This window comes from Chelonia mydas, chromosome 27 (assembly GCF_015237465.2).
Source record: "Chelonia mydas isolate rCheMyd1 chromosome 27, rCheMyd1.pri.v2, whole genome shotgun sequence".
Lineage (NCBI taxonomy): Eukaryota > Metazoa > Chordata > Testudines > Cheloniidae > Chelonia > Chelonia mydas.
The window spans coordinates 8,694,311-8,722,087 of NC_057860.1; the positions used below are offsets into that span (position 1 = coordinate 8,694,311).

General features: G+C 58.2%; 2 protein-coding genes across 4 annotated transcripts in view; both read left to right on the plus strand.

Moving 5' to 3' along the window:
• PPP1R9B (protein phosphatase 1 regulatory subunit 9B) overlaps window positions 1–10,070 on the plus strand; it is a 44,624-nt gene extending 34,554 nt beyond the window's left edge. The window contains exons 6-10 of the mRNA XM_037886993.2: window positions 1,382–1,534; window positions 2,894–2,947; window positions 3,805–4,034; window positions 4,617–4,713; window positions 6,506–10,070. Coding sequence (XP_037742921.1) covers window positions 1,382–1,534; window positions 2,894–2,947; window positions 3,805–4,034; window positions 4,617–4,713; window positions 6,506–6,559 — 588 coding nt within the window. The 3' untranslated portion in view covers window positions 6,560–10,070. The remainder of the gene's footprint in view (window positions 1–1,381; window positions 1,535–2,893; window positions 2,948–3,804; window positions 4,035–4,616; window positions 4,714–6,505) is intronic.
• A 10,289-nt stretch (window positions 10,071–20,359) lies between these two features.
• Window positions 20,360–27,777, plus strand: part of SAMD14 (sterile alpha motif domain containing 14) — a 37,077-nt gene continuing 29,659 nt past the window's right edge. The window contains exon 1 of one of the 3 annotated variants that reach the window (XM_043536858.1): window positions 20,360–20,598. The gene's annotated coding sequence lies outside the window, so the exon portion shown is untranslated. Of the gene's footprint in view, window positions 20,870–27,777 lie in introns of all 3 variants that reach the window. The other 2 variants (XM_043536859.1, XM_037886994.2) reach the window with 2 other exon arrangements.

Genomic DNA, 27,777 nt, shown 5'->3' on the forward strand with positions numbered 1-27,777 from the left:
GGCATCCGGCCGGGAGGTAGCTTCCCACACGCTGCCGAGCTCTGCCACGGAGGGAAGGTGCAATGCGGGGTGCAAGCCCCTCTCTCCTGTGCCTGTCTCTGCCGAGCTGTGCAATGTGGCAGCATCCAGGATTAATGGGCTCTCCTGGCAGGGTTCCTGGTGGGTTTGTGTTGTGTGGGAGAGGAGTGGAAAACGAAGGAATCGCTCCATTCGACTGTCACGACGTCTAATTATAACTAGCTCTTAGCGAGCGCCGGCATCAGTGGTTCTCAGAGCACTTGATGGTGGAGCGCAGCATTGTTATCACCGTGTGATGCACGGGGAAACCGAGGCACGGCACGGGGCGGTGACTTGCCCCTGGTCACCCAGTGGGCCAGTGACAGAGCCAGGCAAACCCAGGCCTCCTGAGTCCCGGTAATAATGACGTGTCGAGGTGCAGCTACTCCCTTCTCCCTCCCCACACCCCGTGACCGATCCCAACAGACACCACTCCCCACTCTCTCCTGCCAGCCCCTACCCCCTGCTTTGCACACCCGCAGGGATTCCCAAAGCAGCCTAGTGAAATTAGGCACTTGATGCCCACTGAATTCCATTTCAACAGAAGCGGTGTGCCTAAATCACTTAGGCGCCTTTAGACGTCTCAGCCCGAATCGATAACACTGCAGGCGCACAGCTGAGCTAGTGGCTAGCGCATGGGGCTAACCATCAGGATGTCCTCAGTTCTCGTCCCGGCTCTGCCTCAGTTTCCCCACCTGTAAAATGGGTTCAGAATTCCCTGCTTCTCGGGGGGTGTTGTGAGGAAGAGGGGCCCCGCCTAATGCCTTTGGGAGATTTTTGTTGAGTTCTCCAGCAATTACCAGAGCTAGCACAATGGGTCCTGGCCACTCGGCACTGTGGGAATAGAGGTAATAATGATTTGTATTATGGTTGCGCCTGGATGCTTCACCCGAGATTGGGTCCCCTTTGTGCTCGGCGCTGTACGCACACACAGGGCAGGAGATTGTACCTGTCCCCAAGACATCACATTCTGAAGGGGCAGGACAGATCTCTTACCCCCCATGTTACAGATGGTGCAGCAGCGTGCCCTGGGTGTGCAATCCAGGGTGTTAGCTGCAGAGCTGGGACCAGATCCCGGGTCCCCTGAGTGCCAGCCAAGTGCAGAAACCACCACCAGGCCATCCTTTGCCTCTGCAGGTTAAGTGTAGGGTTGTGGGGGGGCGGGGCTGGGTTTTAGGGCTCTGCCCTAGGGGGCTCTAGGGAGCAGCAGTGGTGATGAGGGGGTAGCTGCCGGCGCTATGCATGGCTCTGGTCTGGGACGTGCTGGATTGGGGGTGGATCATGGGGAGGGACCTGGCCATAGCTCCCGGTTCTGTGTCCGCAGACGGGTGAATATGCCACGGACGAGGACGAGGAGATGAGCCCCATGTTCCCCAGCAGCGAGATGGCCATCGAGGTCTTCGAACTGGCTGAGAACGAGGACATGCTGTCCCCCGTCGAGATGGACCCCGAGAAGCTGGTGCACAAGTTTAAGGAGGTAAAGACGGGGGAAGGGGAGTTCCCAAAAGACACCCGAAATCGGAGTGGGGGGAGGCAGAAGGGGTGTACGGCACCAGTGTGAGTGTGTGTGTATCAGTGTGTGCTTATTCTTGTGTGAATGTGTGCATGCGGGTACATATGTGTGTGTGTATGAGTGCATGGGTGGGGCATTGGTGCATGCATGTGTCCATGTGTGTGCCTGGGGTCAGAGTGTATGTGAGGTTGTGCCTGTGTGTGTAGTCACAAGTGCAAGGATGTCTGTGCATACTTGCATGTGTGTCATGGGATAATGGGTATATGTTCATGCATGTGTGTGTGCACAAGGGCATGGGGGTGTGTGCAAGTATGTGTCAATGGGTGGGTGTGCATGTGTGTGTTGCACAAGTGCATGGGTGTGTGTGCATGTGTCAATGGTAGTGTGTTTGTACGTGTGTGTTGCACAAGTGCATGGGTGTGCATGCATGTATGTGTCAATGGGTGGGTGGGTGTACAGGGGTGTGTGTTGCACGAGTGCATGAGTGTGCATGCATGTATGTGTCAATGGGTGGGTGTACAGGGGTGTGTGTTGCACAAGTGCGTGCATGTATGTGTCAATGGGTGGGTGTGCATGTGTGTGTTGCACAAGTGCATGGGTGTGCGTGCCTGTCTGTGTTTGAGTGGGGGGTGGTGCATGCGTGTGATTATTTGTATGCGTGTGGTTACATTGCCCTCTAGTGGCTAGAAGCGCTGTCTGTAAGCCCTGTCGAAGGCAGCCCAGCCGCACCCCGGCCCTAGTTCTGCCCAGCGGGTGGTGATCCTTTTTCAGCTCCAGTGCAGAAGGGCTGGGCGCATCCCGATGGCGACAACCTCCCTTGGCTCGCGGGCTAGTGGGAAGGGCCCAAGGGCTTTGAGGGGTGGCTGGGCAGCTCCCGGCACTATCAGGACAGCTCAAGTGCCTGCCAGCCCGTAGGATCCCAGCGCGCTGGCCGGGCGCCACAGCCCAGATCTCCAGGAGAGCTCTGCGCAGAGGGTGCCGACCCTTGTTGTGGGCACTGAGCCCTTGGCAGTCCGGTCTTGCCAGCCTGATTCTACTCTCCCACCCGTGCCACTCCGCTGGGGTCAGGAGAGTCACGTTACTGCAAAGCCAGTTTAGGCTGCAGGAGAACCGGGGCGTGCGTGGGGGGGATTCACTGCAGCACCACGTCATGTATCCTGGTGAGGGTGTTGCCAGGACTCCGGGGTTCATACCTTGGCTTGAATGGAAAGCTTCAGGGAAATTTACTGCTTGCACGTGGCCGGGGCTGAGGGCGCCAGGGCAGCAGCTGGGGCTGGGACCTCCCTGCACGTGGGGAGTAACCGCTCCGTTACTCTCTGTCAGCTCCAGATCAAACACGCCGTCACCGAGGCCGAGATCCAGCAGCTGAAGAGGAAGGTAAGCGCCGGAGGAGGGACCGTGTGTGTGTGTCGGGGGGCGCGGGTCCCCTCTTTGGGGTCCCTGGTCCCGTGAGGCTTCACCTGCAGGATCCCGGCCAGACTGGGCTGCTGGCATCTCCCCACTCTTCTGTTCCCTCCTTTCCCCTACCCGGCATGGCCTCCGCGAGCCCGGCTCTGTCATGGGGTCTTCTGCTTTCCCCCTCGCTCTCCGTTTGCCCCGTTGTTTGTATTGCCCAAGGACGCACAGACGCCGAGAGACACGACCGCACGCGCACACGTGAGCACACACAGAGACACCCGACCGCGCACGCTGACATCACCACACTCACAATAGTGCACAATGCGCACACAGATAGACCCAAGCAGGCATAATCACACGCTCGCGCGCGCAAATACCCCCACGCAACTACCCATGCAGCACACAAAGACACACACAAGGATGCACAACCACACACAGAGACAAGCACACACAGAGATACACAGCCATGCGCACAGATACAACAGCACACAAGCAGACACACAGAGACAAAAGCACACACACAAACAACCGTGTGCCGAGATACAACAGCACACAAGCAGACACACACAGAGACAAGCGCGCACCAAGAGACACACACACACAGACACACAACCATGCACTCCACCAAAGACAAAGGTCCACAGCACCAAAGAGACACAAACACACACCCATACTTCTCCCAATGCTCCCTGCTGCTGGGGTGCATGCGCTGCCCCATCTTCTGCCCCTCTCTCCCCAAATGCCCCTCATCTCCCCTCCCTCTACCTGTCATCCCCCAGCACAGTCTCCCTTACCCGTCTTCCCCTCACCCTGTGCCCTGTGGTCTCTGCTCCCAGCTGCAGTCCATTGAGCAGGAGAAGGCTCGCTGGCGAGCCGAGAAGGCCCAGCTGGAGCAGAGCGTGGAGGAAAACAAGGAGAGGATGGAGAAGCTGGAGGGTTATTGGATGGAGGCCCAGAACCTGTGCCAGGCAGTGGATGAGCACCTGAAAGAGACTCAAGCCCAGTACCAGACCCTGGAGCGGAAATACAGCAAGGCCAAGCGGCTCATCAAGGAGTATCAGCAGAAGTAAGGCCATGTTCTCTGTTCCCTGTGGATCTCCCAGATCTCCATCCACTTTGGATCTCACGGGACTAGTAATCCCAAATTGCCATTCCTCATGAATCTCCCAGGACTAGTAATCCCAGATCCCCATCCCCTATTGATCTCCCAGGGCTAGTAATCCCAGATTCCCATCCCCTATGGATCTCCCAGGACCAGTGATCCCAGATCCCCATCCCTTATGGATTTCACAGGACCAGTGATCCCAGATTCACATCTCCTATGGATCTCCCAGGACTAGTGATCCTAGATTCCCATCTCTTATGGATCTCCCAGGACTATTGATCCCAGATTCCCATCTCTTATGGATCTCCCAGGACTATTGATCCCAGATTCCCATCTCTTATGGATCTCCCAGGACTAGTGATCCCAGATCCCCATCCCTTATGGATCTCTCAGGATTAGTGATTCCAAATTCCCATCCTCTGTGGCTCTCCCAGGGATGGGGATCTGTATCCTGCCCAGTTCAGAGAGTCCCTTGGGTTAGGTGCTGGAGCAGTTTTCCCAGCGGCCGGGCTCTGGCCTGACTGCTCCCCCCATCCCCCACAGGGAGATCGAGTTCCTCAAGAAGGAGACGACCCAGAGGCGCGTCCTGGAGGAGTCGGAGCTGGCCCACAAGGAGGAAATCGACAAGCTCCAGGAGAAGGTGGGCACCAAGGACCAGGATCCGGGGTTCCCCTGAGGCAGCGCATCAGGAGATTGCAGAGGAGAGGGCCCTGGCTGTGACTGGACGGCTCCGGACGGGGACTTCCAGTGGAGCAGAGCTGGCTTTGGCAGGAGCAGGGGGTGGGGCAAGGAGGGGGCTCCATTTGCCTCGCTCCGCCTTCTCCATGACAGCGTGGGCTTGATTCCCTTTGTCTGGTGGCCCGGTGCGATGGGCACTGGGGCACGCCGGATCCTGCGTTGGATGTCAGGGCATGCCGGATCCTGCGTCGGTGCAGGTCACACCAGATCCCACAGTGGGTCACGCCGGATCCCGCGCCGGGTGCTGGATCACACCGGATCCCGCAGTGGGTCACGCCGGATCCCGCACCGGGTGCTGGATCACGCCGGATCCTGCAGTGGGTCAAGCCGGATCCCGCGCCGGGTGCTGGATCACACCGGATCCCGCAGTGGGTCACGCCGGATCCCGTGCCGGGTGCTGGATCACACCGGATCCCGCAGTGGGTCATGCCGGATCCCGCGCCGGGTGCTGGATCACACCGGATCCCACAGTGGGTCACGCCGGATCCCGCGCCGGGTGCTGGGTCACGCCGGATCCCGCAGTGGGTCACGCCTGATCCCGCGCCGGGTGCTGGATCACACCGGATCCCGCAGTGGGTCATGCCGGATCCTGCGCCGGGTGCTGGATCACACCAGATCCCACAGTGGGTCACGCCAGATCCCGCACCGGGTGCTGGATTACACCGGATCCCACAGTGGGTCACGCCGGATCCCGCGTCGGGTGCTGGATCACACCGGATCCCGCAGTGGGTCACGCCGGATCCTGCGCCGGGTGCTGGATCACACCGGATCCCACAGTGGGTCGTGCTAGATCCCGCGCCGGGTGCTGGATCACACCGGATCCCACAGTGGGTCACGCCGGATCCTGCGCCGGGTGCTGGATCACACCAGATCCCGCAGTGGGTCACGCCAGATCCTGCATTTGCTCCCAGGTCAAGACTCCAGGGCACTGTTTTGCAGCCGAACATCCGTGTGTGTGCGTGTGTGTGCGTGTGTGTGTGTGGAGGGGTTCCCTGCTGCAGAGGACGGGAGGGGGTCTCCCTCTCCATGGCCAGGCAGCATGGGCCCGTGGGGCGGGCATCAGAGGCTTGCCCCCCCGCTCCGAAGGCTCCCTGCGCTCGCGATGATTGCGCTGAGAGGCCCCGGCTTGGTACCCTGACGTCTCTCTCTCCCCCCCCAGGGAGTGACTGCAGCCCTCCGCTGGGGTGCAGGCCCAGCGCCCCCCGTTGGGCAGCGTGGGTGCAGGCAGGCGGTGGTAGCTGCTGGAGGGGGCCGAGGTGGGAGGCAGGTGCCCCTGCGTCGTGCTGGCCGTGCCCTGCATCCCCAGGAGGCAGAGCCGGGTGGGCACGGAAATCGGGCTTCACGCTTGTTCCTACTCTCACCCCTTCCTCGCTGCTCCCCCCCGCCCTTCCCAACCCCCACAGTGGAAGACATTGCCTGGCGTAGGGCAGCTGATGGCTTCCCAATAACCCCCACCCCACCCCTCCTCCCCACCCATCCCTTCAGCAGTGACCCCCCGCATCCATCCCCGCAGCAACCCTCCATCTATCCCCCCCATCCACTGTCCCCTTCCCCCCGGTCACCTCTCAGCATTCCCCGCACAACCCCTCTCAGCGATCCCCCCTCCCTCTCCCGCCGGCCCCCGAAATCCCCGGCCCCAGGACGGCCCCGCTGTTTCTCTGCCTGAGATGTTTATCCCTTTGTCTGTTTTTCAGATCTCCGAACTGGAGGGGAAGCTGCAGACCTTGAAAAATTCAAACCCAACTTAAAACAAACACAAACACGAAGCAATCGTTGGGGAGGAGGGACACTTTCCCCTTAACCCCCCCCCCCGCCCCCGTTTTGCCCCTGCCCCTCCCCCACCCTCCCACCCCTTTTGGCCTTCATAGACGGGAGAGGAAGGCACAAAAGCAAAACCGCTATGAAAGGAATAATAATGATCCCTCCTTCCCCCTGCCTTCCTTTGGGGGGAGAGAGAGAGGGGGGGAGGAGGGCTGGGGCCAGTGCGGGGTGGGGGGGCTCTGGGATTGGCTGGCTGGGTCCCGGCTGGCCTGGAGGGGGCAGTGTGGGGAATGTCTCTGGGACAGGGGACCCCTCATTAATTTCTGTTCCTCATGTGAGTCTCGTGTTAACTTGATGGACGCATTTTGCGGGGGGGGGTTGTTCTGCCTGTGGATCCCCCCCCAACATCCACCCCCCCCCACATCCCATCGAGGAGCCTTTCCAGCCAACCTCCCGGCTCGAGATCGGCACCCGCGCCGTGTCCTCCCGAGGCCTCCGGGGAAGGGCTGTGCGGGCAGCACCCCCCTGTGCAGAGTGGGGCGTTGGAGGGGGCCGGGCAAGCTGGCCCGAAGCTCACACCTTGGTGAAAGGACTCTCTTGTGGAGGCCGGCTCTCTTCACTGGCCCATCCTTGGGGCAATCCGTCGCGCGCTGTGTTTCGTGCGCTGGTGGGAAGCGTGTCTGTGTTTGAGATCTCGGCCCAGTGCCAGGCAGGATCTGGGACCCAGGAGGGCAGACACGCTGCTGGCACAGCACAGGAGGCCCTGGGCAGCGCTGGCAGGGACGGGTTGTGCCTGATAACGTCAGGGACCAGCGCCTTGGCCTCTCCGCTGCGAGTCCGTCCCGGAGGATTTCAGGGAATGACAGCGAGCGTCCGGCTGAGCTCACACCTCCCCAGACAGCGTGGGGCGGGCGGGGGGTGGGGAGATCCTGGAACAGAGACACCCCCCGCCCCCCGGTGAGCAGCCTGCCGGGGAAAGACTGTGGGCATCTGCCTCTTCCCCCGCAGCTGGATGGATACAGGGACGCACGGGCTGCGGGGTGGGACTTGCTCCTTCCCGGGCACAACGCCGGCGCTCGATGGGAGGAAAACCACGACGGGAAGTGGCCCTGGCCGAGACTGCTCATTGCTTCGCTCCGCAGAGGCGCTGGGGCTGGCTTCTAGCGGCAGGATGAGCCGGCGGGAGGGGGCCCCTTTGCTCTAGAGGGGAGGGCAGACGCAGGTCTTGGCCACAGCAGAGTATTGCCCCGAGGTGACGAAACGGGGTCAGACTCGGACTGGCGTCAAGCCGTGCACGTGGGAATTGGCAAGCGCACGGCACGCACAGGGGCCTGGCACTGGTGCCCTTACGCCCGTGGATGGGATGGGGGCACTAGTGTGTTCGCACTCATGTGTGGGATGGGGACATTGGTGAGCTCACAACCATGCGTGGGATGGGACACTGGCGCGCTCACACCCGTGCGTGGGATGGGGGCACTGGTGAGCTCACACCCGTGCGTGGGATGGGGGCACTGGTGAGCTCACACCCGTGCGTGCGATGGGGCACTGGTGAGCTCACACCCGTGCGTGCGATGGGGCACTGGCATGCTCACACCCATGTGTGCGATGGGGGCATTGGCGTGCTCACACCCGTGCGTGGGATGGGGGCACTGGTGTGCTCACACCCGTGCGTGGGATGGGGGCACTGGCGTGCTCACACCCATGTGTGCGATGGGGGCATTGGCGTGCTCACACCCGTGCGTGGGATGGGGGCACTGGCGCGCTCACACCCGTGCATGCGATGGGGGCACTGGCGTGCTCACACCCATGTGTGTGATGGGGGCATTGGCGTGCTCACACCCGTGCGTGGGATGGGGGCACTGGCACGCTCACACCCGTGCGTGCAATGGGGGCCCTGGCGCGCTCACACCCGTGCGTGCGATGGGGCACTGGCGTGCTCACACCCGTGCATGGGATGGGGGCACTGGCGTGCTCACACCCGTGCGTGGAATGGGGGCACTGGCGCACTCACACCCCTGCGTGGGCTGGGGGCCCTGCGTGGGATGGGGGTACTGGCGCGCTCACACCCGTGCGTGCGATGGGGGCCCTGGCGCGCTCACACCCGTGCGTGGGCTGGGGGCCCTGGTGCATTCACACCCGTGCGTGCAATGGGGGCCCTGGCGCGCTCACACCCGTGCGTGGGCTGGGGGCCCTGGTGCATTCACACCCGTGCGTGCGATGGGGGCCCTGGCGCGCTCACACCCGTGCGTGCGATGGGGGCCCTGGCGCGCTCACACCCGTGCACAGGGACCTGGCAGCCCTGTAACCACCCCGCTGTCTGACCTAGTTTAGTTGCCTCTGTGCAATTGCCTCAAGTCGCCAAGGCCTCAGGCTCAAGCCTCCTCCCGTCCTGTTCATTTGTCTTTCTTTCCATGCCCGCTCCTGCGGTGCCTCCTTTCCCGCCTCTGGCCAAACGGGCGCTTTTGGGCATGGGGGAGTCGGGGTAGAAGCCCCCAGCTCCCCTTTATTTCCAGGGAGAGGAGAGAAGAGGTAGGAACTTCTCCAAAGCCTTGTGAAAAGTGAACCCTTCGGGCCCCGCTCTGAGCCGGTGAGCGGCCCCCCACGTGCCCCGTTTGGAGGGACGATGCTGCCGAGCTGGGCCCTGGCCCCGATCTCGCGCCTGGCGGGGCGTAGCCAGTATAAGCGAGAGGCGTCCTGCGTCGTCAGCCCCCCGTCCCCCCGCCCCCGGACAGGATTGCACGGGCACCCCCGGTAGACGTGTCTTCAGGCCGACGCGGCCCATCCCTCCCCTCGCGTAAAGGCCGAATGGGTTTTTATTTAAAGCGACAAGAAGAACAAAGGAAAATAAATACATGTTCAAAACCAACCGATCGCTTTTAAAAATTGTAAATAATAAAAAAAAAAAACGCAGTATTTATATGTGACCAGGACAATTGTTTTCCTTTGTAAGCTGGAGATTGCAGGGGGGGGCGTTTATCGACTCCTCACCCCCACACTGTCTAAGAAGGATCAACAGGGTGCAATCAATGCCCCACCCTGGTTGCCCTTCTGGGTAGAAACCAGCACTCTTGCTGGCCAATGTCCTTAAAGGCCGGGTCTCCGACAGTGACTGGATGTGGGGGCGTTGGGAGCCAGATCTCTGCCGGCTGAGCTGGGCCGGGCTGGAGCTGGAAGGACCAGGGCACGCTGTGGATGGGCAGGCCAATGCAGAATAAGACCCACCCGCCAACCCCTCTCGGGAGTTTGTGCAAAGCAACAGGGATGTCTGTGAAATGGACGCATTAAAAACCGGGAAGGCGGCGGTGGGCCCAGAACAGAGGGAAAGCGGGTGGGGGTGGCAGACTGCTGGGAAATTGTCTTAAATTTTTATTTAATCTCCTTACACACGTATCAATGTGTATGTATATAATATATATATATATGGATGGATGGATTGTTTCTGGTTTTGTATTGCAATGTCCTCTCGTCGGATCATATCAAATACAGGCCCTCATTGTCCCTTCGGCTCCGTTATTCAAATGGCTGATCTCATCGGGCACGGCCCTGCTGGGAGACCAGGTGCACTGAGGGTGACCAGATGTCCCGATTTTATAGGGACAGTCCCGATTTGGGGGTCTTTTTCTTATATAGGCTCCTACTATCCCCCACCCCCCGTCCCGATTTTTCCCATTTGCTGTCTGGTCACCCTAGGTCCACTCGCGGTGTGGGTGGGAGCGCCCCCGGGATCAAGGGGGGGGACTTGGGTCTGCTCTCCAGCACCCCCTGGGGCTGATGGGAGGAGCAGCGTTCTGCCACCCGTGACTGGTTGTGGGGTCTGAGGTGCGAACCTGGTGGGTTCGTTTGGGGGGGCCGGAGGAGGGAGAATCTACCAGGGCAGCTGTGTTCTGCGTGGCGGCTTGAGCAGGACGAGTGTGGCTGGGGGGCGGATTGGTCAGGGGCTGCCGGTTTGACTCCGAGGTAGAAAGCGACTAGGGTGTGTGTCTCTGCTCTATACCTATTGCGCCGGCAACAGATAGACAGGCTGACCCCCAACACACACCATCCCTACGCAGGATGTAGCCTGGGGAGCAGCCTTTGCACTGTCCGACGGCACACATTTCCCCGGCGGCGTAAGGACTGTGTTCTGTGGAGCAGTGCCTCTCAACCGGGGCACGTGTACCCCTGGGGGGACGCAGGGGTCTTCCCGGGGGGCACATCAACTCAGTTATTTGCCTAATTTTACAACAGGCTACATAAAAAGCACTGGCCACGTCAGTAGAAACTAACATTTCATCCAGACGATGACCAGTTTATACGGCTCTGTAGGCGATACGCTGAGATGTAAGGATAAGAGCTATTTGCCAGCCGATTTGTTGTATAAATGTATGGTAAACATGAGAGAGGCTGCAGGTTTTCAGTATCAGCCTGGGGCTGTGACACTGGTAAGTTTTTGTCTGATTTTGTGAGCCAGGCGGTTTTCAATTGGGGGTATGCAAGACAAAGCCCACTCCAGAATCGGGGGGGCAGTAGTCTGGAAAGGTTGAGAGCCACGGCTAGGGAGTATATTTCCCTCGTATTTTATGGTGTATATTTCCATGTAAGAACTAGATACGTTCCGGGAGGATCGGTCCATCAACGGCTATTAGCCAGGATGGGAGGGAGGGTGTCCCTAGCCTTTGTTTGCCAGAAGCGGGGAATGGGCAACAGGGGATGGATCACTGGATGATTCTCTGGTCTGTTCACTCCCTCTGGGGCACCTGGCACCGGCCGCTGTCGGAAGACAGGACACTGGGCCGGATGGACCTTCGGCCTGACCCAGTGCGGTTCTTACGTTCATAGTGTCCCAGAGAGTGTGCACCGGGGGGTATATAGTCCTGTGATGTCTGGCCTGCATAGTCAAGTTTCAAAGCTGCATTAAGCAGCCCGAGAGTCAGGGTGCTGCAGCCGGGCAGGGGACGGCGTAAAGGTAGCCCAGAGAGGCAGAAGAAACACGCGGCTTTCCTTTGGTTTTTTAGTAGTTTACGTTTACGGGTTGGGTTTTTTTTTCTCTCTCTGCTGCTCCCTGGTTTCATTCGTCCGGTTCCAAATGAGGCGTGTGGTCGACCGGTCAGTTCGTAACTCGGGTGTTTGTAACTCGAAGCCGCTCCTGTATGTGTCAATTCTATAGTTGACACTCCCCCATCCACACAAGTCCCCGGAGCCGTGTCACGAACAGCCCGGGTTAATTGCGGTGCACGGTCTGGGCTGGACGGTATCGGATTAAGGACAGCGTGACTAATAACCTCTTATTTCTCCTCCGTCCCCCAGTGAAACTGAACGGGGATTCGAAGGGCCGCTCCTGAGGGTGGTGTAACAAATCATCCCAGGGGAGGGCAGGAAGGGAGAGAAGGCCTGGGCACTCCTCGGCAGTGTTTGTGAGTGCCTTTAAGCTCTCGAAAAACCGGTGCGTGGTTCATTCTCCAGCAGTGCAGAAGATCAGAAATCCCAGAGACACCCCCCGAAAATGGCCCTTCTCAAAAACCTCTTAGCTCAGTGTTTCTCGACCTTTTTGATACGAGGGACTGGCTCGCTGCCTTCCTAATCTGAGCCAGGGAGATCTCAGGGCGTGGCGCCGGTCCACGGACCGGTCGTTGAGGAACACTGCCTTCGATGATTCCAGCCACAATCCGCCCCTTAAAATCGGATGCACCCCAGAGAGGGTGGAACGTGGCCGGCACGTCTCAGCATGGGAAGGGGAGGAAGGATTCCTACGGGCATGAACCAACCACTGCCTGATGGGAGTCAGACAGATATTTCCCCTTGGACAGAGCCTATAACTGCCGGGTTCTTGCTCCTTCCTCTGACGCAGCTGGTGCTGGGTAATGTCAGACCGAATGGTGGCAGGCATGGGCCGGTGGTGTGATCCAGTCCGGCAATGCCTGTGTTCCTAGGGAGAATCCGGGGACAGGGGGAAGGACAGGGCTGCAGAGTTTACATGGATCAGGGCCAGGAGAGAGAGGGGCCTTGACTGGTTTATCCCGCGCTCCCTGGCTGCCAGGTTCATGCTCCCCTTCTCGTTCTCTGCTGCGCCCGCTGGCCCCCCTGGGGTTCCTTGCTTCTGCCTTTGGGAGCTGGATCTCAAAGGGTATGAGCTACTCATTCCTCCAGCACCCTGGGGCCCCCAGCCATGCACCCCACATGTGGAGGGGGGCAGGGAGTAAATTGATGCTGGTTTGCTCTGATCTTTTGCTTTTCTTTTTTAACGACTCCTTTGTTGGTCATTATTTAGTCTTGAACTAAACGCTGTGTTTGTGGGGCCTGGTAACACAGGTGTACGGGAGATCTTGTGGGGCGGGGGTTGTGTGTGCGATGCGGGGAGGCACCTGTGTATATGTTCGGGCAAGGGTGTGTGCATACCTCCATGGGTGCATTTGCACATGTGTGTACATATGTGTGTGTTTGTGTAATGGCAGCCTGCCCCTTGACGGGCCCAGGAGGGAATCAGCCTGTGCCATAATTAGCTGCCGCCCAGCTGAGGGGCCAGGACTAATGGGGTCAGGTGAGGCACCCCTGGGCCTCAGCAGAGAGATGGAAGTTGGGAGAGGACCCAGAGGGAGTATTTGGGCTCCTGTGGAAGGCCCCTGAGGTGGGGTCTGCTGGACAAACTGCGAAAGGGACTGCAGAGGAGCCAGCCTGGGAGTCATTCTGCTACGCAGAGCAGGGGATGGCGTAAAGGTAGCCCAGAGGGCCTGAGAACCGAGTCCAGAGGCCAGGCTCCAGGTAGCCCAGAGGGCCTGAGAACCGAGTCCAGAGGCCAGGCTCCAGGCAGCCCAGACGGGCTGAGAACCGAGTCCAGAGGCCAAGCTGCAGGTAGCCCAGAGGGGCTGAGAACCGAGTCCAGAGGCCAGGCTCCAGGCAGCCCAGACGGGCTGAGAACCGAGTCCAGAGGCCAGGCTCCAGGCAGCCCAGAGGGGCTGAGAACCGAGTCCAGAGGCCAGGCTCCAGGTAGCCCAGAGGGGCTGAGAACCGAGTCCAGAGGCCAGGCTCCAGGTAGCCCAGAGGGGCTGAGAACCGAGTCCAGAGGCCAGGCTCCAGGCAGCCCAGACGGGCTGAGAACCGAGTCCAGAGGCCAAGCTGCAGGTAGGCCTGGAAGGGGCCTCGAGCTAGTCCCATCCCCTGCACTCAGGGCAGGACTAAGGATTAGACCATCCATACGTGGTGCTGTGAAGTGCTAGATCTGCCGGGGGGGAAGGGTGTGGGGGGAAGTTAATAGGGCACGGCCAGGAGCCGGCTGGGCTGGGCCGAAAACTCTTCCAAGGTGGGGTATGTTTTGCATGCAGCAGTGAAAGAATGTGGGGTGAATGGGTTAACAGGGCACTGTTAGAAGGAAGCACACAGCACCGGCATTAGCAAAGCAAAATAACTCAGTGTTGCACAGGAAGAAGCATAAGCTCCGGGTTTGCCTCTTGCCCACAGGGACCTGGGTTCAAGTCCTGACCAGAGGCGGCGAGTTATATGGGCCCCTGGTGCCCGTGCTCCACCAATATTTGGGAACGTGGGCCCGGCTCCACCAGTGTTTGGGCTTACGTTTTCAGAGCCATCCTGTCCCTAGGATGGCCTGGGGCAACCACCCTGGGCTCTGCACTGTGGGGGGCCCCGCACTTCATGGGGATGTGGGGTCCAGAGCGGCCAGGGGGATTAGCAGGAGGCCTAGTGCCGGCAGCAGCGAGCGACCCAGCCCCAGCCCACCCCGCTCCCCCTCTTCCTGCCCCTGCTCCGCGCCTGCCCTGTCCCCACTCCGCCCCTTTCTCTAAGCCCCTGCCTTACTTCTTCCCGCCCCTACTCCACTCCCGTCCCTCCTCTGCCCCCTCCTCTGCCCCCTCCCCTCTCCCAAGTCCCTGGCCCTGCCCCGTCTCTTTCCAGCTTCCGCCCCGATGCTGGGACCCGGCGTGGCAGAGCGGAGCAGGATGGGGCCAGGTTGCTCGCTGCTGCTCACCCCCAGGCTGCCCTGGACCCTGCATCTCCCTGAAGGGCGGGGCCCCCCAAAATGTGGGACCCAGGGCGGTTGCCTATGGATGGGATGGTTCTGCTTGGACGGCACCACCAAAAATTACACAAACCTGGCGCCCCTGGAACTGCATGAGGCTGGAGCTGAGCTGAGTCTGAGGGGTCTCAGTTCAGACCCTCGGGTGTTTCTCCCCATCCCCCAGGTTCTTTGTATTACAATAGCACCACGAGCTGGGTGCTGTACAGAGATAAGGGTCGAGCCCCTGCCCCGGAGAGCTTGCGACCAAAACAGCCAAAGGGTGGGAGGGGAAACTAAGGCACAAAGAGGCGAAAGTGACTTGCCCAGGGTTATCCTGTAGCTCTGTGGAAGAGAGCCCAGCTCACCTGAGTCCCAGTTCACTGCTCCACCCAAGTGGTTCTCAACCAGGGGTACGCGTACCCCTTGGGGGGGACACAGAGGTCTTCCAGGGGGTAGCTAGATACTTGCCTAGTTTTACAGTAGGCTACATAAAAAGCATGAGCAAAGTCAATTCACATGAAAATTTCATCCAGACAACGAGTTGTTTCTACGGCTCTCTGAATGATACACTGAAATGTAAGGACAACAGTTATATTCCAGTCGATTTATTTGACAATTATATGGTAACAGTGTGGGGCTGTGACCCTTTTGTGTGTTTAGGTCTGATTTTGCAAGCAAGTCATTTTTAAGGGAGGTGAAACTCGGGGGTAGGCAGGCCCGGTCAGACTCCTGCCAGGGGTCCAGCCCCCTGGGAAGGCTGAGAGCCACTGCTCTACCCACTACGTCGTTCTGCCTCCCGTCTGCCTGGGCGTCGCTGCTCATGCAAAGAGAGCCCCAGCAATGCCAGGGGCCTTCAGCGGCTAGTCGGGCCGGCAGTTGGCAGAGCGGTGCCTGGCACTGCCGGGGGTCTCGCGGAGCCATTGCTCTTTGCTGGGCCGCGGGGAGGGCCAGGTGACATCGCTAGATCTTCACCGGAGGCTCGTTCTGAAGCATAGATGCTGGAACTAGGGGTACTGGGGGTGCGGCAACACCCCCTGCCTTGAAGTGGGTTCCATCATATACAAGGGTTACAGTTTGGTTCAATGGCTCTCAGCCCCCCCACCTCCCATGCACATTGGCCCAGCCCCCCATTCGGAAGCTGCTGTAACTAAATCGATGACCAAAAGGGAGAGAAATCGAGCTGGTGTGAGGAATTCTGGGCGTGCGACAGACCGGCGTGTGTCTGCGGGCATGGCTCTGCGCACGTGCGAGTGATTGCGTGTGTCTTTGGGTGAGCACCTGTGTGGGAGTGAGCTACTGGACTCTGTGTGTGCAAGTGAGCCTGAGCAAGTGTGCGACCAGAACACACACCCCGCCAGAATCTCAGCCAGCCGCCTGCCCCCCTCAAGTTTCTTCTGACCTTCAAGCCGGACGATTGGTATGAGGATCGGGGGCTGAGGAGGAGACAGCTCATGCTAGGCTGGGCCCCACCAGAGATCGGGGCAGTTAGGAAGCTCACTACCTTTGGGGCTGATGGAAACACGGTCAGTTACGATCTTTGGGATGCTCCCATGAGTGGGAAACAAGCAGGGTAGCCCTGCTGTCTCCCCACCCAGGCCGCATGGTGGCGACGTGGCAGGGAGCAGACATGACCATTATTTATTATATATATGGGGCATTTTGTTGTGCGAGCATCGTCCAGGGACTCCGTGACAGGGGCGTTTTGTTCTGCATTTGTACAGCACCTGACACAACAGGGGCTCGCTCCCGAACTGGGCTCCTAGGCTCTCTGGTGAAACAAATCATAATAATAATCAATCATAAGTAGCTGGAGAAGGAAGAGCTGGTCTGCTAGGTCTCCTCCACTGGCTTCTAAGATTACATGAGCTCTCGGCGAGTTATTAATGCACTTTTATTGCATCGCCGATTTCTTTTCTGTTGCATGTTTGTTCCTTACCTCTAGCTGGCGGGAGCCTACGCCCTGTTCTAGGAGCTCACTAGAGGTTGTTGAGGGAGGACCTGCGAAATAATTTTAAGATCAAGTTATCATTACAGCTGGTCAGGACTCTTTCAATACAATATATTTTCCATTGGAAAATGTCCGTTCATCAAAACAGAAACTGTTTGCGGGACGGGCTCGGCTTGGACGCGTTTCTCATTTTGAAAAAAGAAATTAAAACCCGGTTTGGGGGCCGGGGGGAAACCCGTTTGTTCTCCAGTTCAAACCCATTTATCATTTAGAAACATAAGTTTATTTAAGGTAAAAAAAAAATAAATCCTTCAATGGACCTGCTTCTATATTCTTATTTATTTTATTTTATTTTTATTTTATTTTCTGTTCTTGAAAAGCTTCCGAGATTTTGATTTTTCATCCCCATCTAGAATGGGAAAATATTTCAGTAATTCTCATGCAGAAACTGGTTCCCCCCCCCCTCCCCCCAGCTAGAGGTAAAATGTCTTTTCAAAGAGCCCCTCACCGCAGTATCTGGGCAGGCCCTGTCCCTTGACATTGACTGTGCCGGGGGTGATGGTGGGGGAAGTGGGAGCTCCTGGTTGCTGCAGCGATCTCCGGGTCGGAAGCGAGACGGGTGCCAGCTTGAGCTTTGTTTCTAGCCATCTCTGCCACATCATAACCCGTGCTAACGTGAGCTGGAAGAGAGCGCTCCTGACTGTTATGCCCGGCTGTTTGACATGGGCACTGGGCGTGAGAGTGGCTGGCACGGGGACCGCTGCCTCGCACTGCCCTACTTTCTGCAGTCGGGATTGCGAAGGCACCAGACCATGCCCGTGCTGTCTCCAGTCCTCCCCCAGGCTGGCAGCCTCCTTGCTGTGACTGCTGGAGCCAGGAAGCTCTGTGTGTGTGTGTGTGTGTGTGTGTGTGTGTGTGTGTGTGTGTGTGTGTGTGTGTGTGTGTGTGTGTGTGTGTGTGTGTGTGTGTGTGTGTGTGTGTGTGGATTAAAACACACACGGAGCCCGGGACGTGCAGCGACACGTTGCTAATCCAGGCAGTTATCACTGCTGCTATGGGGATGGCAACCTGGGTTTCTCGCGCTCCCAGGAAGGGGCAGAGATGGGGGGCTGGGTGGCACCGGGGGCAGAATCTCCTGCCTCATTTTCTAGCCCAGCAGCAAAGAGCAAAGGGGCTACCTGCAGGCCCAGGGGCAAGCTGGCAAAAACATAGCTCGGGTCCCGGAGCCTTCGCTCGAATCCGTTCTGCCCCACGCTGGGATGGGGTGGCCTCTTTTTCGCTCACTCCAGGGCGGGCCCATCTCTGCCCAAGTCCCAGGACCCCTCCCCAACTCCCCATCCATTGTGGCGTCGGATTCTTGCCACCATCTCAAAGCTCTGCCCAGCTCTACCCTCATCAGCACTGAACCCCCCCGCCCCCCTTCCCTGCTGCTCAGGCAGGGTCCCGAGCCTCACCCGAGCCTCACCTTCCAGCCACTCTTGTCTCTGTTCGGATGGCCTCCTGCTGCCCCAGGCAGGGTACCACCCTCCTGAATGCAACCACCAGCCCCCTGCCCACGTTAAGCCCCTCTTAAAACACCCTCTTCTGCCAAGAGAGACCCAATGAAACGTGAATTGAAAATCCCTATTTTCTAGGCCTCTCTCCCCTTAGGATGGGGCTGGCTCTGAGCCTCTCTCCCCTTAGGATGGGGCTGGCTCTGGGCCTCTCTTCCCCCCAGGATGGGGCCAGCTCTGGGCCTCTCTCCCCTTAGGATGGGGCTGGCTCTGGGCCTCTCTTCCCCCCAGGATGGGGCCAGCTCTGGGCCTCTCTCCCCTTAGGATGGGGCCGGCTCAGGGCCTCTCTTTTCCCCAGGATGGGGCTGGCTCTGGGCCTCTCTTTCCCCCAGGATGGGGCTGGCTCTGGGCCTCTCTTCCCCCCAGGATGGGGCCAGCTCTGGGCCTCTCTCCCCTTAGGATGGGGCCGGCTCAGGGCCTCTCTTTCCCCCAGGATGGGGCCAGCTCTGGGCCTCTCTTCCCCCCAGGATGGGGCCAGCTCTGGGCCTCTCTCCCCTTAGGATGGGGCCGGCTCTGGGCCTCTCTCCCCTTAGGATGGGGCCGGCTCTGGGCCTCTCTTTCCCCCAGGATGGGGCTGGCTCTGGGCCTCTCTTCCCCCCAGGGTGGGGCCAGCTCTGAGCCTCTCTTCCCCCTGGGATGGGGTTGGCTCTGGACCTCTCTCCCCTTAGGATGGGGCCGGCTCTGGACCTCTCTTGCCCCAAACACTAAACGGACTCTTCTGTGTCCAAGTGAAGAACGTGACAAGGAGCAGAGCGGCCCCAGCCTCAGCCTTGGCCTTGCTCCTTGACCCAGTAGCCTCCTGTGGTTAATAAAATCGCTCCAGCCTCGACCCCCTTCTGGCTGAATCCGTCTCTCCCGGGAAGGAGCCGGTTTTCTCCCCCCAGGCGCTCACCCCCATCCCAAGCTCTCCCACGCAGGAGCCTCCTTCCCCCTCTCAAGCCAGGCTCCTGGGAGCTGTCCATTCAGCACCACCAGCTACTGCAACTCCCAGGAGAGCTCCGCGTCTCACCCGCCTCTCCCCTCCCTCCCCGGGCAGGGGGGATCATGCCCCTCCGAGGGGCGGTTACATCAATGGAGATCTGGGGGAGTCCTGGCAAGGTCCAGGTCTCTGGTGTTATTTCTATCCTGTGCCCAGCATAGGCCTCTGTCTGTACTTGGCAGACGCTTAGCGAGAGTGACATTCCCTACCCCGAGGAGCTTCCAAACGAGGCAGACACAGGGGAAACTGAGGCACAGACCTGCCAATTGACAAAGCAGATCCGGGATTAGCACCCAGGTCTCACAAGTCCCAGGCCATCACCCTCCCCGCCGCACCCTTTTGCCATGCCAACCAGTGCCTGTTCCTGCTGTCACCGCACATGCCCAGAATAACACCACCCATCTGCCTCCTCATTCGGTCCTGCTCCCCCCACCCATGTCGCTCCATCTGGGGACCCCCCGACCTGCCTTTCAAAAACATGCAATTGGTTTGTGATCTGGGGAACACAGTGGGTTGGCAGCCCTGGAAAATAAAGCTCTCATGTGGAATCACAGAAGTATCCTGGAGTAGTGGGCAGATTATTGGGGTTCTGTTTCAGATGAGACCCGAAACATGTGGAGATATACCTATTTCATAGAACTGGAAGGGACCTTGAAAGGTCATCGAGTCCAGTCCCCTGCCTTCACAGCAGGACCAAGTACCATCCTTTATTTTTGCCCCAGATCCCCCTCAAGGATTGAGCTCACAACCCTGGGTTTAGAAGGCCCCTGAGCTATCCCTCCCCCCTTAAAACCCAAGGCCTTTCTCTGCTTTGCCTGCGCAGTAAAGATCCCACAGAGTTTCTTTTTTGTGGGATCAAGGATTCCCCCCCCCCAATGGATTTAAAGAACAAGCAAACAAAAGAGTCGCCACCTTCCATTGTTGCAGAACACTGGCTTCTGTGCTCCAGCCTAGAGGTGGCTGCATTTCAGAGATGGGTGATGCCATTGCATCTAGGCCAGAATGCTCAAACTCAGGGGCATCAAGTCAGACCCTCAAGTCCCTATTGAATCCGCCTGATTTCTTCACAGGTGCGGAGCGTCACGTCTCCCCTGGCCTCTGGTGGCAGCTGTGGGTGTCAGCACCTCTGACGATCAGGCTTTGTTTAGGTACCGACATAAAGGACCTGGGGGGAGGGGGGATCCAGGCTGCAAGGCTCTCTGGAAAGCTGGGCTCTTTCAACCTCTGTGAGCCTGTGATTTCTCATTCTCTGCCTCTCTCTTCTTCGTCTCTTCGCATCTGCCCCCATCTTTCTGGATCTCCCAGCCCCAGGGAATGGCTACGTGGTGCCAGCTCAACAATGCATCACCCCGTCAGCACCGGTCGAGGGACAGGCAGAAGCCCGGCCAAGCCAGCAGCTGGGAGTTGCAGCCAAGGCAGCATCCCTCTTCCCTGACTTCAAGCCAGGCTGCCTGAGCTGCTTCCGGGTTCCTGTGACCCCCACCCCCACCCCCACCCCCCGCCTTTCCCCCTCCCTCCCTCCCTCAAGTCCCTGGGACCATCCCAGCCTGGAGAATCCAGAGGTCAGTATGAAATTTCTCTCTGCAGAACCTCCTCCTTGCAGACCTCCCAGGATGCTCCAGCTGCTTCCTTTATCCTCCCCGCTCCCTCCTTGAATTTTTGCAAGCTTGCTGGATCCAAATAAGAGGGAGCTGGGGGGGGGGGGGGAGAGAGAAAGGGGAGGGGCTGGCGGGCGGGCGGGCGGGCGGTGGGAGGGGGGGGAGCCACAAGAGACGCCTCTGGATCCCGGCATGGGCGCAGTAGGACGCTGCTGAGGATGCCAGGGTCCCCTCGGTGAGTGTGTGTCAATTTCAGCCTTGCCCATCAGACTTTCGGCTCGTGTCAGTTTCAGGGCTGCGCTTCCTTCTCCTCCGCGGCTTGTTTGGCTGCCGGCTGGGGGGCGGGGGGGTTGTTGTTGTTGTTGTTTTTTGGGGGGGGGGCTCCTTGTTTGTTTATTTCCAGCCCTGCCTGCATCGAGGCTGCATGGATCGCAGCGGCTTGCAAGGCTGCAGTCCCGATCCAAATAGTCTCCCCCCCCTCCCGCGCCCCCCAAACCCTGCCTGTTTTGATGCAACCAGGGGAGGACAGCGGCATATTTTGGTGTTTTCCTGTCGGTCCGCTCCGGGTGGAAACGGAGCGATGGGGGGCGGGGAGGGGGGTTATGATGGTGAAAAGTGTCTTCAACTTAGGGTGTTTATAAACGTATCTGAAAGACGGGGAGTGGGGGGGTGGTTGTGGGGGGGGGGGGTAGATAAATGCATATCCAGTTCGCTGCGCTTGGTAGAATCCAACCCACCCCCCAGGTTTGAACCCACCTTGGGTTATTCAAACCCCCCTCCCAGCATGAGGCTAGCCACACTTTAAACATTAATCAGCTGCCCTCTCTCTCTCTCTCTCTCTCTCTCTCTCCCTCCCTTCCTGTTTTCGATCAATAAATTAATAACCATTAAAAAAACAACAACCCCGCTCCTCTCTTCTGAGCCAGCGCTCAGCAGCCGCCTGGGATTTCATTTTAACCCTCCCTGGCCTGGGCTTCTGGAAAGGGGACTGGGGTCTAAAATCCAGGCTGCAGTTCAGATTTGAGCCTCTCTGCTCTGGAGTCTGGTGGGGCTGTATTTCTTCCCCCTCCTGCGCCCCCAGCAAGCTGGCTGAAGCAGTGGCCTTCCCTCCATGGGGCTGTGCAAGGGGATCTGCAGCCCCACAGGCCTGGCTGGGTTCCTGAGCTTGTTTGGGTTCAGTGGGATTGGCTACCCCCTGGGCTGGGTTTGGAGAGCTAGGCCTTGGGCAGGGTCCCTGGCTGTTTTCCTACCTTCTCCCCTTGGTTTGTTTTATCTCTGGGACTCGCTACGTCCACCCTGCCTCCATTCTGCCCTTCATTCCCTGGCCGCCCCGCGCATCCCTTCTCACTCCCTCTCCATCTCCTCTTTTACAGTCTTCCTTTCCTGCAGCCCTGCTTTCCTCCATAGACTGATTTCTTCCCTCTTTTCTCCTCTCCCCGCTTTCTTCCTCCAGGATCCCACTTCCATCTCTCTCTGTCTCCCCCCTCCCCCCCCCTGCAACACACACACACTCTTCCCCTCCCATCTCTCTTCCTCATTCCCTCCTTTCCGCACGGGCTCTCAAGCCTCTTCTTTCATCATTCGATCTGAGCACTAGGCCCACATTGGTGTAGATTTTCCTGCCCTTCGAAGGCGTTGGATCTATGGCTAAAATGGACAGACCTCTCCCTTCCCCCTCCCCCACATGTGCACCCTTCCCCTCTCCGCTTGAACTGAAATTGACCCATGGCCCCTGGAGGGGACTCTGGCTAATGCTCTGGCCTCTGTCTCAGATCTGACGGGGTGGGGGTGTCTCTAACACCGTCGTGTTCATACGGCTGGAAGGAGTTCTCCCCTAGATGTGAGTGTGTGTGTGTCGGGTGATTAGTTTGCAGCACGATCCTGGAAGGGCCTCTGGAAGAGAAGGACAATTGCCTCTCAGAGCAATCAGACCCCTCTCCAGATCCATTATTTTGCATTGGCTTTGGACTCCCGCCTCCCCAGCTCTGCCCCCTTAGGCTGGGAGCGTGTTCCTTCCCCAAAGCAAAATGAGTTCTGGGAAGCAGTTAGCTGGATGAGGGAGATCCAAGGTGCTGCAGGTCGTGGTGATTCAGCAGGGGGGCGCTCTCTCCCCCACCCCCAAGTCTGCGCTGACCCCAACGCCCCCGCTGGGGGCTCTGGTCACTGCTGCTGGAGGTACTGACTCTCATGTGAGACGGGTCCTGAGCCTCTCTGTTGCATTCGAGATCCCCTGGGGATTTCCGTGGCAGTCAAGGAGGCTAGCCCCAGGGTCCTGGTTAAATCCTTGGGCAAACGGCATTCCGCTTCCTTACAGGTGCCCTGTAGCTTTCCACTGGATCTAGTGTTCTTCACTTCCCATCTTCAGCTGCTGGGCAAGCCTAGCCGTGCCCCTGCGTAAACCAGCGGCCGCGCCCCCACCCCAGAGGTGGCCGCATTTCAGTGGCGGAAGAAGCGGCTCCATTTGCGAAGCACTTTGACGCTAAGGGAGCTGTCTGAGATCGATATGAATCGCTGCCAGAGCAGACGTATGAGCCACTGGGCTGTAATTTTCTGCCTTTCTGTCTCCCGGCTGCTCTTTCTGGGGACTGAAAATCCACAGGCATAGAAAGGTCGCTTCTCCCATTGGCGTGCCTCCCAGTAATGGCGATGGGAGCAGTGCAGACCCCAAGTGGCATTAGATGCTTCCCTTCTGATAACACTAAGGAGGCTGCAGTGGGGCAGGGACAGAGGGGAAGAAATTTGGCCCTGCCCTATACTTAGGCCAGAACAGCCCTGGGACTAACTTCCATCCCGGCTCTGGTGGCTCCTAGGGGTCTTTTAGGGCTGTCAAATCACGGGAGCACAGGTCAACCCCGGCCACGCTTCCACCCACCTAGAACGGCCCCGGAATCCCACTGTTGCCTGCTCACCCCCGGCTCACCCCTACACTCGGGGCTGCTGCAGAACTGACAGAGGCTTCCTCTGTACCTGGCGGTAATGGGGTCTGGGGCCCTCCCTTCTACCTCAGAGCCCCCTTGGTCCCACCCTCACTGGGGCAATGGGCAGCAATGAATTCAGCCTAGGGAGTTTGGGGGCACTTTATTCTACGCCCATCTTATTTGTGTTTCCTTGTGGTGCAGCCCGCTCTGAGATCCTGATCAATCTTGCCCCTCAAGCCCAAGGCCTTGGAGGGCTTCCCAGATATTAACCAGTAGGCCCTTTCATCAGATAAAAGAATTGGCCACTTTGTCCAGCTAAGAGGAACTTCTCTTGGAGGAGTTCGACATCCTTTATAAATATGACTGCATTACATCACCTAATCCCTGCCCCGGCGAGGGGAGATCTTTCATAGATTCATAGATATTAAGGTCAGAAGGGACCATTATAATCATCTAGTCTGACCTCCTGCACAATGCAGGCCACAGAATCTCACCCACCCACTCCTGCGATAAACCTCTCACCTATGTCTGAGCTATTGAAGTCCTCAAATAGTGACTTAAAGACTTCAAGGTGCAGAGAATCCTCCAACAAGTGACCCATGCCCCATGCTGCAGAGGCTTGGCACATTTCGATCTTTATTTGTTTTTATCATTTGATGGATAATATTGATGTTTTTTTACTAATTTAAATGTTCAGTTAGGGGAAAACAGGGGGGTCAGATGATGATTTAATGTTGAGATTCAAAAAGTTAAAGCTCTCTAACCATTCCTACACAAAGGGTCAGCATCCCATGGCGAAATGTCTGAAGTAAATATCGGTAAATGAAACGCTAATACGTTCTCAAGCCGCGTTTTCCCTACTTTGCCTAGCTGTACACTTTGATTATTAGCAACGGAAATATTGGGTGTGTCTGCGGTGAAATTGACATTTACCGATAAAAATCTAATCCTTCCAAGCCTAATTATATCCATTAAACCAGTGGTTTTCAACCTGTGGTCTGCGGACCCCTGGGGATCTGCAAATTATTTCTAATGGGTCTGCAAAAGGCGGTTGTTCGCATAGAACAGTGGTTTTCAACATGTCCACACAGATTGTGCCTAAGATTTACGAAGGGATCCGTACCTCCACTCAAAATTTGTTAAGGGTCTGCAAGTGAAAAAAGGCTGAAAACCGCGGCATCAAACCAACGGGAAATGGGAGAGGCCCAACGACTTGCCCAGGGTCACACAGTGAACTGGGGGCAGAGCCAGGAATGAAATTCAGGAATCCCGACTCCCAGCCCCCTGCCCTAACCAGCAGCCCACAGGAGCTGGGAGAGCCCCAGAGTCCAGATTCCCAGTCCCCGGCTCTCACCTTGACACATTGAACGTTCAGTGTAATGCAGGTTTGTTGATCCAGCGGGGCCCTTAAGAACAGCATCCTCCTGGGGCAGATAAACCTCCCTGTGGCTGGATGCTTCCCGCTCTCTGTGACAGCCCGAGCACCCCGGGGCTCAACTGTGCTGGGGATCTCGCTTCTGGAAGGCGGGTAACTCGTCTGTGAACGTTCGCTCCAGGCTGGGACAAGGCAGTTGACGTCCCAAGCCAGGGATGGTCTGGTCCACACCTTTTCCACCAGCGGGGCAGTGGGACTGGCTGGCTTGGAGGGTCGCTAAGAGACCATGGGTATGGCGACACTGTGATTCAACCCCCATGCCTGGCCCGGCGCAGCTGACTCGGGCTCATGGGGGATCAGGCTGCGAGGCTGTAAAATTGCAGTGTAGACATTCAGGCTCGGGCTGGAGCCTTTGCTCTGGGACTCTCCCCCACTGCACGGTCCCAGGGCCCGGGCTGCAGCCCGAACCGGATTGTCCCACAGCAATTTTACAGCACCAGAGCCTGAGTCCGCTCACATGGGCCTGCCCAGTTGAGGGTATTTAATTACAGTGTAGACATACCCGAAGTGACCTTTCACCTCTAGGTCCCCGGGGGTTCAAACTCAGCTCAGCAGGGATTTAAAGCCGATGGCAGGGGGAGCTGCTGGAGGCCGTAGGAGATGATTTGATGGGTGCCTGTCAGTCTCTCCCATAAAGACCATTGTCTGTCTTGATGCTGATTATCCCCTTGTTATCAGCTCTAGGATTAACGGTACAGGGGCATCTCCTTTGTCACGTCCTTCCAGGCACGGGGCAGCTGCCCTGGGAACTTGTTGAAGTACCAGAATGCTGGGGTACCTCCGTTCAACCCCACTGAAATCGACAGAGCAGCTCCCAGACAAAAGTTGGCCCATTGACCGTCCCTGGCTCTAGGTGTTGCTTGTCATTATTACTAGCATTCCTCTACAGAGGGTCCAGTGGAGACTGAAACCTCATTATGCTGGGCCCAGCGAGAGACCGTCTGGGCAGAGTGGTTACACCTCATTAGCCAAAGAGTGGGGAGGAGAAACCGAGGCACAGAGAGGCAAAGCAGCTTGCCCGAGATCATGCTGCAGTTCAGAATCCAGGTGGTCCCAGGTCACCAGACTACACGGCCCCTCGTTTCTGTCTGCTCTTCGGCAGAGCCGTCAGTGGTGACCGCACGGAGGGCTGGGACATTGGCCTAGCAACCCCCCTCTTCACTCCATCCCTGGTCTGACAGGCTTTGAGGTGGTGGTAAAGATGGGAATTACTGTCCAATGCGGGGGGAAGTGAGGCTGGCTGAGATGGGCTGGAGCTGGAGCAGCTGTTTGTCTGATCCGGCTTCCTTAAGTGAAACCACGTAAAGGGGGTAGAGACGACCAGCTCGCGTCTCTTGCTGACTCTTACTTGCACCCTGGCTGGGGCGGGGAGGCACAGAGTGCGTGGTGCGATCAGCCCACTCTGGGGCCTGGCAAACTCGTACCAGTGTCAGGCAGTTCAGGGCATGGCATTTAGCAGCGTTTCCGGCCACGGGCTTGCTGCGGCGTGGTGAAAGGGGCAGGCTTGCCCAGCTAAGGCAGACCCTAAACAGAAGGCAAGAGGAAAAAATTAGGGTGGAAAAGGAAAAGGGCCCGCGAGGGGGGGCCGGGCAGCAGGAATCGGTCTCCCCTCCCACGTGGCGCTCAGGAGCCAGTAAGGGGGGGCGATATGATTGGGGGGAGGGATAGCTCAGTGGTTTGAGCATTGGCCTGCTAATAAACCCGGGTTGTGAGTTCAATCCTTGAGGGGGCCATTTAGGGATCTGGGGCAAACACTGGGGACTGGTCCTGCTTTGAGCAGGGGGTTGGACCAAATGACCTCCTGAGGTCCCTTCCAACTCTGACATTCTATGATTCTACGATCTGGCTCCTTTCTCTGGGCCAGGCGCTCTGACTTCCCTTTCAAGCCAGCCTTTGGATTCATTCGCCATTGCTCCCCTGTGGCCCTCGTCTGGTACCCAGCAGCCCCTGTCCGCGGGGCAGCTGCCCGCTGTGCTATGTCTCCGTGTGCTGGAAAACCTTGCTGCTCCGCTGCAGGGGAAAGGCCAGGCTCATGTGGCCAAGCGCCTCTTCAGTGTGTTGTCCCATTTCAAAGAGCTTAGCTCCCTGTCCCGGCCCGGGTGCAACCTGCAGCCCTTTCTCCTGGCCCCTAGGAGAATTTTGCTGCTGACTTCCTGGTGGTCAGGATCTCGCCCACGGTGCAGTGGAGGGGGGACGTAGGGATGCCAAGCAGAGTGACCCAAGTGGAGAGAGGGCACCAGGACTCTCTTGTGGATTTTTGCTGACCATCAGGGTGTGACCTGAAAAATGCCCCCTTGTGCCCTGTTGGGGTGATGCCCAAGGGACGGGTCCTGGCCCATGCTCCTGCAGAGTCTGTGGGCCATAACTCTCGATTCGCAGCCTCGAACGCTGACCTGTAGACGAGGGGCGTAAAGTGGCGAGGCTCTCTTGATTTCAATGCGGTGCCGACGAACAGCGGCTTGAGGCATTGGGTTTTAGCCATCTCCTTGGCTATGCATGGCTCTCTGTAGGGCTCTCCAAATGCTGGGTGGTCTTCTGCACTGAATGGTCTATGCTTAAAAAAACCCTATATGGCTGAGTGGCTAACGAATCCAGCTGCGGTCATTCTGAGACTGAGCCGCTGGGTTACCTTGGGCAAGTCACTTCTCTGTGCCTCGGTTTCCCCTTCTTCGCCATGAGATGATGATCCTGAGCTGCCTCTACAAAGTGTATTGCTAAACTGGAGAGGGTTCAGAGAAGAGCCTTGAGAATGATTACAGGATTAGGGAAACACAGTGACAGACTCACAGA